At 37.8% G+C, this 12,036-nt stretch overlaps 1 protein-coding gene across 4 annotated transcripts in view; it reads left to right on the top strand.

Moving 5' to 3' along the window:
• msh3 (mutS homolog 3 (E. coli)) overlaps window positions 1–12,036 on the top strand; it is a 78,842-nt gene that overhangs the window by 23,341 nt on the left and 43,465 nt on the right. For all 4 annotated transcript variants that reach the window (XR_011989235.1, XM_023824059.2, XM_023824060.2 and 1 more), the window contains 5 exons: window positions 1,011–1,198; window positions 5,981–6,149; window positions 8,841–8,905; window positions 11,351–11,467; window positions 11,674–11,781. Coding sequence is in view for 3 of the 4 variants with exons in the window: in XM_023824059.2 (XP_023679827.2) it covers window positions 1,011–1,198; window positions 5,981–6,149; window positions 8,841–8,905; window positions 11,351–11,467; window positions 11,674–11,781 (647 nt within the window). In the remaining variant the exon portion in view is untranslated. The remainder of the gene's footprint in view (window positions 1–1,010; window positions 1,199–5,980; window positions 6,150–8,840; window positions 8,906–11,350; window positions 11,468–11,673; window positions 11,782–12,036) is intronic.

Genomic DNA, 12,036 nt, shown 5'->3' on the forward strand with positions numbered 1-12,036 from the left:
GAAATGGAACTCTCCTTCACTAAGGTATATACCCAGTAATATATCCAGAATTAATCAGTGGCACAACCGGCTAAACATGGTACTTTTACTTTACCTGCATTGACCAGTAGCCATCTTTCTGGTCATGTGGCAGTAGCTTGTCATGTCAGCATTCATAACATGTAGTCGTATTTGATTGCGGAATTTGCTAAATTTCTCTGAAAATAATAAAGAAATAAACACAATAAAAAATGACCTTGGTTTGCATTCATTTTTAAACAGTAGTCTTGCTGGATTAGTCAGCACAAGAGAAGAAAATGTTCCCTGTAGTCATTGATTAATATCTGTAGTTTGTTGCTGCATCGGCACTTATTAAGGAGCAACCGGGGACTTTTTTGGAATCATCAGCAAAAATGTCCTTTATATTCCATTAATTAAAAGTTAACGAAGTTTGAATTGTATATAGATGTGAATGTTGATCTGTGAAAGACTATTTTTTGAAAAGAAATCCACCTTAATGGTTTTACAAGGCCTTTAACCTTGCATAACATAGTTATCAATACAGTGATGATTACAAAAACAATGAACTGCATAGTTGATCCTACAGTGCAGTGTAAAATAAATATGTAGTGCATCTTCAGGTTAGTTTAATGAAGATAAGAATTTATTTGCTTTACAGGAGACAAGAGTTCAACATTCTAAATGGTAGTTTTAACTACCAATAAGTCATTTTCTGTATGTTTGTGGACAATTCATTATATCAAACCATGAAATATTTTTTATACAGTATACGCAAACATTTCTTTCAAGAGAAAGACACCGTTCAAGGCATTATTAATGAATACTTATACCAAGTTTATGCTGCAAAGTTTCTATGACATCCAGTATTCTGTGCTCACACTATAAATATGTACATTAAACAGTGAGTTATACTTTTCTACACTGTTTGTCATGTTGAGTCATTCACATTCATACTGTATTTATGCCATGTCCCGTTCATTTGGTCTTATTGTTGCCTCTTTTTCTTACAGTGTTCCACTCAGGAGTTCTACCTCATTACGAGCACTCTGTCACGATTGGCGGCGGAGTTCCGGGCTCTTGTTCCAGCTGTCCAATCACAGTTGAGCAGTACTCTCCTGAAGGACCTCCTCCTGCCTGTACCCCAGATGCTTGCTCCTGCTCAGCAGTTTTTGAATGTTCTCAACGAGAAAGCAGCTAAGTAAGCCAAATTCAGAATTACAAGAGATGGGACATATTTGTTTTTTGTGTAAGCGTAAGGCTGCAGGAACATATTCAATGGTCAGTGGGTTAAATTGTTTAAATTTAAATTTGCTATAGTCGGACTGAGGGCTTGATTACTTTATCTAGCACTTAAGTCAATCAAGCTCTTAAACAGTTACGTGCATTTGAGTTAAGCATGTTCTCCCCTCATCATCATGGACACCCCCATCTCACTTGACCTGAAGAAGAAGGCGTGACCATGCAAGAAGTGCAATTAATTAATCAAGCAGGAAAAGGGGGTGATGTCCATGATGATTTTGGCAACAAGCAAAATATGGAACATGGATTATTTCACTTACATTGTGAAACTAATTGATATTCTCAGAAACCCTTTCATTTTGAAAATGAAAGCATGGCAGTATCCTCCTACAGTTATATTTGGTTAGTTTCAGGAACACAAGAATTCTTCGATAAAAAATGAAATTTTGCTATGAAATACAGTGTTTGAATTTTGTGCAGAGCAATGACATGATCTTAACTTATTAAGTACAATGTACGTACAAAAGTATTGGAACACCCCTCTTAATCATTGAATTTAGGTATTTCATTCAGACCCATTGCCACAGGTATATAAAATGTAGCACCTTGGCATGCAGTCAGGTTTACAAACATTTGTGAAAGAATGAGTCATTCTGAAGAGCTCAGTGAATTCAAGCGTGGTGCTGTCATAGGATGCCACCTTTGCAGTAAGTCACTTTGTGAAATTTCTTCCCTTCTAAATATTTTGCAGTCAGCTGTAAATGGTATTGCAAAATGGTAACTGTTTAGGAACAACAGAAACTCACTTCATTTAATGGGCTTCCATGGCCAAGCAGCTGCATGCAAGCATCACATCACCAAGCGCAATGCCAAGCGTTGGATAGAGTGTTGTAAAGCATACCGCCACTGGACTCTGCCACTGGATCAGTGGAAACATGTTCTGAGGAGTGACGTATCACTCATATCTGTCTGCCAGTCTTTTGAACGAGTCTTAGTTTGGCAGGTGCTAGGAGAATGTTACCCGATCGACTGCGTTGTGGCAACTGTAAAGATTGGGTAGGAGGGATAATGGTGCGAGGATGTTTTTCAGTTCAATTCAGTTTTATTTGACACATTAAATTGTTTCAAAGCGCTTTACATTATCCCTGCCCAAAGCCCCCAGAGACCAACTGCCTAGAAGGAAAAAGCCTTGGGAGGAACCAGACTCAAAGGGGGAGCCCATCCTCCAGGGGGTGGCAGAGGAAATCAAAGTCAAATGGGCAAGAGAGTCCCAGTTCACACTGTCCAAATCTTAAGATTTGAGTTTCAAAGCAGGGGAGCAAACAAGTGATGGCAGTTGCTGGTGCTGCTTCTGATAGCAGGACGAACAGTGGTACAGCAGCAGTGCATTCAGGAGAGACGTCACGGGCAGAAAGGTGAGCAGGCTGGAAAGACGCCACAGGTAGTGGAGGCATTGCAGACAGCAGGGTAGGGAGGATATCGTGAGATTTACGGACCGCTACCGTGATTTGTTTGTAAATTTATTGCCGCGTAGCAAAAAATCTGGTCGGGTTCCGTGGATCCTGCGGGAGAGCCGCGGGAATGCAGGCCTCTAATTCAAGGTATCATTCACTAATAATATTTTCATTAAAATATAGAATATCAAAGTTTTGAATATCCAGATTAAATGATAACACAAAACTTGCCTGTTGTACTGGCCCTCGAACTAAGAAATCATACATAAAGATCTTCCAAATAAGATGTTTCCATCCGCTTCCTTTCCAGTTTAGGGCATCATTGCCTGCATGGCTCTGACTTTATCTGCACATGTCCTTCAGCCAGTCCAGCCAATGACAGGGATGCATTGCCCAGTCCAGCCAATGACAGGGATGCATTACTTAAATATGTTGGCAACTAAATATGTAGGCAAACTAGAGGCATTTTGAATGCTCAACAGTCCACGAGTTAACATTTTCATCTAGTCTTGTGAACAAAAACAAATAAACACATACTTTATCATCAAAGATCTAATTTTAACTCGTCAGCCTCTCGTCTTTGTCATGGAAAAAAAGGTCATTGACAGACATTTTTCGTCATAGTTTTTGTTAATGCAATTACCACTGGTACTAATAGATATCCTGTTCCTTGAGATCGAAGCAAGTAAGGAGGGTGATAAGAGACCAGTAGATCTCTAAGTTATTCTGGTGCAAGGCCATTCAGTGATTTAAAAGATAATAGCAGTATTTTGTAGTCAATCCGAGACTTAAATGGAATCCAATGAAGGAAGCATAGAACAGGGTTAATATGATAAAATTTTTTAGTGTTTGTAAGAACTCTGGCTGCTGCATTTTGTACTGGCTTTTTCAGGGGTTGGGCTAGGCCCCTTTCAGTGAAGGGAACTCTTAATGCTTCAGCATACCAAGATGTTTTGAACAATTCTATGCTAAACAACTCTTTGGGAACAGTTTGGGGAAGGCCCTTTTCTGTTCCAGCATGACTGTGCTCCAGTGTACACAGCAAAATTCATAAAGAGATGGTTGGGTGAGTTTGGTGTGGAAGAACTTGAGTGGCCCACACAGAGCCCTGACCCTAACCCCATCAAACACCTTTGGGGTGAACTAGAATGGAGATTGTGAGCCAGGCCTTCATGTCCAACATCAGTGCCTGACCTCACAAATGCTCTTCTTGATGAATGGGCAAAAATTTCCACAGAGACTCTCCAAAATCTTGTGGAAAGCCTTCCCAGAAGAGTGGTAGCTGTTAAAGCTCAATGGGGGGAATTTCCTGCAAGTGTAAATGGCCAGCTGTTCATTTAGTCCATATAGTGTATGTTTAAGTTACGTAATTTATAGCTTGGATTTAATGATCGCTACAATATTTACCCCAAATAGACACTGCTATTACAGTTTTAAGATCGAATAACACAAAACTAGATATTTTTTTTTCTAAATCTTTCACAAAATAGACAGTATAAGATATATGTTCATATCTTCAGTTGTTTTGTATCGTCAGTTGTTTTACTGATTAATTACAACAGAGAAAACATATTTTAGACAATAATGTGTATTTTTCATCAGACTAATTTACAAAATCCGGTCAATTTAACATCTAGTCCATTAAGAATATAATGGTTACCAATCCTGGTCAAGTAGTTTCATTGGGGACCACTGACATAGTGTATGTAGTGAATGCATGAAGTGTATGTTTGAGTACGAAAATAGGGGATGAACTGGAATTCAGACGGGAGCATTTCACAGTTTGTAAAAACATGCGACAAATGCAGTGTTAGTCACTGTGGCTTAGGATTGCAAAAACACAATACTTACTTTGAACCTATTTTATACTGATTTTAAACTTTTATTTTACAATTAATTGAAAGGATTGTCTTTTAACTGTCCAGTCATGTAGCCTAATTGATTCCTCTGCTCTGCGTATTGACAACGCAGATGTCACGTTAATCCTGCATCATTGTAATAATATACTTGTTATATACCTATATATTTCTATTTACTATTGAGTTACATAGGTCTTATATAATTATAAGAATAATTCATATCCCTTTTGAATTGCAACATTTTTTTTCCTAAATATATGATACCTGTTATAAAATTGTCTTTTGATACGTTCGGCTTTTTAAAAACTGCAAGTTTGCATTTGGCCATATACTGTAGGCTACGTTCACACTGCCAGCCACATTGTTCAATTCCGATTTTTTGCTCAGACCGGATTTGTCTATCTTGACGGTTCACATTCATAAGTACAAGTGACCTGTATCTGACTGTAATGTGAACGCATCGGTCCTCCGAAACGTCACGCACGCACACATTGATACATTTTTACACGAGTAAAAAGCTGGTCGTATATTTGTCACATTGTGCGGCCATGACCGCTGCGCTGATTCGAGTCTTTTGCCTCCTTAAACTTTGACTTCAGCCTCTTTATTTTTCGTTGGCATTGTAGCCACGTTCGTTTGTGTCCGCGCTGCGCCATTTCTTTGGCAATTATTTCAATTACTACTCTATTACGATAGGTTCCTTCCAGTTTAGCTTGAACAGATTCATTTCCCCAAATATCAATTAAATCCCCAACTTCTCCATCCTTCCACTGACTTATCGCAGCTCTCCTCCATTTTTACCTTCCCGCGCTGCCGGTGCAGGCTGATGATGTCAGCGCATGCATATAAGCAAAAAGCCACATGAATTCTGATCTGATCTGGTCACATGGCCACGAATCGGATACGTATCAGATTTAGTACCACATATGAAAGTGACACAAAACTTTGAAAAGATCAGATTTGCGTGTCCACACAGCCCTAAAAAGATCAGATCTGTGTCACATTAAGGCAAAAAATCCGTTTTGAGTCACTTCAGCATGGCAGTGTACTTATACGTATAGTATGATGGGTGGTGTGATATGAACGTGTAAAATAATACATATGTAGTTAAATTTTGCTTTATTGTGCATCTCACTGAATTATAAAGTGCAGGTTTTCAAATACAAAGTTTACAGCCTGTGACCAAAATAGGAATAAGTATGCTCAAAAATGCACGTTTCTGTGTTATCCTTATATATAATAATTTCCTTCAGTCATATTTATACCCAGACAGAAAATGTTTGTAAATATTAAACAGAAAGTCAAATTGTTTGAAAGGTTCATTAATACATTTTTTCAAAGCTTTCTGTTTTTGAGGTACACATAGACGTTTCAATTGCTTGATATCATATGTAAATAAAGTTTGTGATGTATGTGAATGCTCTGCAGGGCAGGTGATAAGACTCAGCTTTTTTCTGACCTGACTGGCTTCCCTGTTATATTGGAGAGGAAGCAAGAGATCCAGTCTGTTCTGTCTGAAATACTAGAACACAAGCGAGAAGTTCGGCTGGTACTGAAGAACCCTTCCCTGGATTACGTGACAGTGTCTGGTCAGGAGGTAAGAGCCTGGAATAACATGGTATAAACACTGTGTGATGGAAGGTGTAAGTCACCAGATAGACAGATCACCCCAAAATTGAAACATGGCTGCATAGTGATAGCAAAGAAAAAGGCAGTTTTGACAGTTGATACTGTTAGCATGATAACGCAAAAATTCTTTAGAAGATAATTTTGAAACTTTGTATACATATTGTATGGGTCAACATACAATTTGAGACAAATCGCCCTAAAATTGAAGCGAAGTAACAGCAAAGGGAAGGGTGACTGCAGACAGTATTTGACACTTGTGAATGTGATGAGTTAAAAAGTAAGATTGCATTACTACTTCACAAAAACAATGCATGGATGAAGTTCTGCACCTGATTTGAATCTGAGACAAATTACCCCAAAAGTGAAACAGCAGTGCTATGTGGCAGCAAAGGAATGAAAGGGAAGCCAAGAAGACACTTGTTATTGTGAATAAAGTAACTCTAAAAGTATTTGATTAAACTTCTTCAAACTTTGCAGACATATTGTATGGATGCCAAACTGGAAGTAAATGTGAGACAAATCACACCAAATCTAAAGCAGCACCTTTACTGCGATAACTCAAAACGTATTTGACAGATGTTTTTAAACTTTTGTAGACATGATTTTAGGGTAAAGAACTAGACCTTTTCAAATTTGGTGAGAAATAGCACCGAATTTGAAGTAATGCCGCTTAGTGGAAGTAAGTGGAAGCTTGATTGCACAAGACGCTTAACCTTGTGATAACTCTGATCTTATTAAGATATTTGCTTTATTTAATCTTTGATGGATTTTATTACCACTTCACAAAAACCTGAAATGCCTGTGGGACAGATTTCTTGCCAGCGAACTGTACATTCAAAAACAGTCTAGGTAGCTGTAGCATTTGGTCTCAGAAGGAAATCATGATGGAGTCTGTATGTGTCTGTGTGACATTACATGGTAGTTAGTTATACCATTGCTGTGTCTGGTACAGTTCTTACTGGTATGTCACAGAAAATGCTGGGTGTAGTGCAAATGAGAAAGTAATAAATTATTAATATTTAGACATATAAAGAATGTAAATGGCAAATATATAAAACATTTTAAGACAGGGACATTCCAGAGGCATACGCAAAGAAATGCAGTAAAGCACCTAATCGGTGGGGAACGATTGTGCAGTTGATCCATCCAGTCTGAGTCTAGAAGTGATAGAGGTTGTGGGTGTGCAAAGGTGTGCAGTTCACCATCAGGGCTTTTGGGTGAGCTCTCTGAGTCAGTCATAATCATTTTCATCCTTGGCGTCGAACTCACTCAAAGATAGTTTGGTACAGAGAATTAGCAAAAATGACTGAGGAGGGAAAAGTGAACATGAACTGGGCGCCAAAAGATATCCACCCTTCACTGTGTTTAAATGTTTAAAATTTCATAGATATTATTGAGCAAAAGCATGTCGTGTGTTGGCACAATGTATTCGATAGATTCTATTGGTAGATAAGTTCATTTTGGCTAATGTATTTAGGGTAATTTTTTGTGTAAATATCACTGTATTTCTCACAAAAAAATTCATGTTGCAATATCTGAAATTTTTCCAGTTTTATGCAGCCTTAGGCTTTGACAACATCTGTACATTTTATTGGTCCAAACTACGTACTGCTAAAGTTAGAAATGAAATACTCAAAACATATCTGCAAAGGTACCTGCTTCAGAGATTTTTAAGAATGCCCTGTTTACTGTGTTAGTTCTGCTTTGTCTTGACAGTAACAATGTATAGGGAATGGTAGTGATTGTTTAATTATAATTACAATGACGATTGAGCAGACAGAGTTATTTTTTGAGGGCTAAAATCCTGCAGTCAGAGATACATCAGCTGTCGTGCAGCTGAGAATTTCTTTTTATATTCATTGTGCTGCAGATCATACACACAAACCAAGGTCATTTTTATAAGCCCCCCAAATTTAGAATTCTTGGAAATAGCTAAGCTACATCACCATAAAACAAACCTTTTTTATTGGTCAAGTTTGGGATAAATGTGGCATAACGTGAGTTTTTTTGTTTTATTTATCTTTTTATTTGAAATTATTCATCAGTTTGTGATAATTGTAGAGACTGAATTATTGTCATGTAGACTGGGTTACTGTATAACAGATAATAGCTTAGATATTTAATCAGTGAGCTTGCTTAACACAAATCACATGTGGTCTGGCATTTGTAAAGGTTTTGTTTGGCAGGCAATGGCCTCTGACCGACACCGTAAAACACAGATGGTCAGTTTGTAGCAGGTGGGTGAATCACAGAGCTCTGGTGTTCTGATTTATACTCCTTTATTACACAGAATTGTGGTGTGTTTTAATCAGAACACCTCTGTCCCTGTTCTCACCTCCCTGATTTAATAGTCCTTCTAAGCATTGCTGTTTATTCTCTGTGTGGTAAGTGTATTAGCGGGAGACATAAATACACACTGTGGCCGGGTTGTATTCATATTGTCAGCACATTTATCTAAGTCGAGTAATAAATATAATGTGAAATGTTTGAACTGATTGCCAAACAGAAATGTGTAGCTTCAAAAAGCACTGTCCCATTCAAATGAATAAGTCTGAAATGTTTTTACTTACCACAAAAGCCGAAGATGTGTGAATGCGGAATGTGCATTACTTGCAGGGAGGTCTGCTGGTGCTGAACTGATTGTGGTGTCTTCCTACAGTTTCTCATTGAGGTGAAGAACTCTGTGGTATCTGCAGTTCCACAAGACTGGGTGAAAGTCAGCAGGTTTGTAGATCTGAAAACCCTTTATCTTATTATGGGTGATTGGCAGCTCTAGTAACGTGTCCTTAATATGCATGTCATTTATTTTAAAATTGCCTCACGTCCTGCATATTTCAGAATTAAACCACGGTTGGCAAGGGTGATGGAATTTTTGGATAGTGGAAAACACAGGCACACCAGATATATATGTAATATAATTTCTATTTATTATTAATCTATTCTTAAGACAATGCAAATGTACAGCGTCTTGGCATTTGGGTAACTTGCCCACAGTTACTGCCACAACAAGCTATCAGTGGAGTCACACTTTCATATAGTTCTCACTTGACACTTTTCTTTTAAACAGTATGCTTTACTTGCGATTTCTTCGGTTTTCCATGCATTTATCCTTCAAGGTTATGAGGGAAAATTGCAACGTTGTAGTGTTATGCTCAAAAGCTTGTACTCTTGTTAGCATGTCCTACCTGTATGGTTCCTTTGCACATTGCAGGAACAATTTCATACTTCCTACTTGATTGACCAAACTAATTGGTAGGGGGTATTTATTAGGTATTATGCATACTGAGGTATTTTCCTATCAGGTGCTTAAGTTAAAAAAGCCCTCAAAAAGTTACCTGCTTTAAAGTGATGTGTGCCCCCCCCCCCCCCCCCATCAGTGCAGCTATGCCTACCTCACTTAACCGGGAAAAGACACGGCCATGCAAGAAGTTTAATGAATTCATAAAGCAGAAAAAGGGGGGCTAATCCTACAGTGATTTTGGCAACAAGCAAAATGTGGAACAGACTATTTCATTCTCACTGTAAACCCAATTGAAATCAGCAATTTCAATTGGGTTCTTTCTCACCAATTCTCATGTTGGTGAGCCATGCTTTCATTTAAAATTTTCATTTTAAATGAAAGCATGGCTCACCAACATGAGAATGTTTGGACAAAAATGAAATGTTACAGTGAAATACAGTGTATGAATTTTGTGCAAAGCAATTCACTACTTTAAATATTTAGGTATATAGTGTTTCGTATGAAGTATGTGTATGTGTACGAAAATACGGTACCTGTCCCATATTGGTTCAGTGTTTCACGATCCACCAGAAAACATGTGATGCATTCCGTGTCAGTCAGTTTAAGGACATCAAAACAAGGGTAACTTTGTCCCAGTTTTCAGGAGTTCAGGTACATGCACTGGGGCTTAAGATTGCAAGGACACACTACTTTCTTTGAACTTTTTTTAAACTAATTTTAATAGAAAGAATAATTTTTTTAATGAACTATATTTTTTAGTCTAATTGATTCACCTGAGGTTTTACTTGTTCACTTGCATTTTGGATTGAAGCATTTACATTTAAATGTATAGGCCTAATCTAAAAATTTTCAGTTTGTTACATGTTCACCTTTCTGAACACTGCAATATTGCCTTTGACCATGCATAGGCGCATGACTTAATACAGCCTCCCAGAACATGTACTTAAAAATACAATTAAAAGCACTGAAGTCAGTAGCAGAATCCATGTAAGGGTCATTTACATGCAACATACCAATATTTCAGTGTTTCTTAACCTAAAGTATGTATCTAACCTAAGTGTGTTAGCATGTTAACTTAAGCATGCCCAGATTTAAGTTGATAGGAGAATAGATACGCAAAATTGTTTTTTTTTGTGCATGGGAGAATCGACTCCATTGCGATTACCATACTATGTAGAACAGTAGAATGTATACAGTACTGTGCAAAAGTCTTAGGCAGTTCAAAGAAATGTTTAAAGCTGTTTATCTGGGTAGCAAGTGTACTTTGGCTTAGAACAAAAAACACAATTTAACATTAGAACACGTGCAAATTAAGAGTAACACAATAAAAACTAGCAATAATTTCTTCTGTTTTCTAAAAAGTTACTGATATCTAGTTGGATGGCTAGATGAACACCGCTTCAGTTCCCAAACTTCTCCTCAGGGGCACCTCAGCCGTTCTATGATTTTGTTAAATTTCACCAACAGCTCAATTAAATAATTAAATAAATTGGTTTAAAAAGTCAGTGACAGATTGAGTAGCTGTATGAGGTGAGCTAGTGGCCAAGTCAAAAAATACATAACTGCACTGGACGGTCGCTGCAAATACTGGGGTGATTTTAGCAGAGGTTCTGAAATGGCTAAGCTGACACACTTTGACAGGCATAATATCATAGTTTTTCACCAACACGAGGATAATCTAAACATTTTCTTTGCCTGCCTAAGACTTTTGCACAGTACTGTATGTAACAGAATAATCAAGTATTCTCTGATTCTTGATTGCATAGTGTATTGTCCATTCTTTTTATGTTGCTTTAAGGCCATCGTTATTGGGAGGAAATCAGGGAGAGCAGAATCGAAATGGAGATGTGAGAGGAGGCAGTTACTGCGGTTACTGTGTTCTTCCCCAAAGGTGGCCTGTATATTTATTTTCTCTCACCTTGGCTTAGCACAAAGGCTGTGTCCCGCTTCCATACGCCATTTATCATGGAGAGACACCGGCAAATTCTGCAGCTACAGGAGCAGCTGGTAATTGACTGCAGCCAAGAGTGGATCAATTTCCTTCAGTAGGTATCCTTCAAACCACTTGGAAAATCATGAAGGTGTTTTTTTTTGCCAAGTAGTTGTTTCTTTTTTTCCTGACCTGTTGCTGCATCTCTTCAGAGAATTCAAATAAAATGTGTCAGTTGCGAATTGTTTTCTGTGCTCTACTAAGACAAATGAATAATTAGGACTGTGCACTGATTTTTGTGGTGTTTATTTTTACTGACAGTCAGTTTGGAGAACACTATCACATCATGAAGAAAGCTGTTCATCACCTTGCAACGGTGGACTGCTTCTTCTCATTAGCTGATGTTGCTAAACAGGGCAATTACTGCAGGTAAGATAATGTCGCCTTTGATTGGTTTGTGCAAATGGTTGGTTAGTTGGGAGATTTTCTCACTTGGTCACAGAAATATTCCAGTGTTTTTCTTTTTAAATCATTCAAAAAAAACCTATACCAGTCGGTGGTTTTGGTTAGAAAACAAAATGATCTTTCTGCTATTTTTAATGGAACTTTTTAAAAATTATTATTATTTAGTTTGGTAATGGGTGTTTCATCTAATATCTATTTATATTTGGTGTTATGGCTGTG

Source organism: Paramormyrops kingsleyae, chromosome 2 (assembly GCF_048594095.1).
Source record: "Paramormyrops kingsleyae isolate MSU_618 chromosome 2, PKINGS_0.4, whole genome shotgun sequence".
Lineage (NCBI taxonomy): Eukaryota > Metazoa > Chordata > Actinopteri > Osteoglossiformes > Mormyridae > Paramormyrops > Paramormyrops kingsleyae.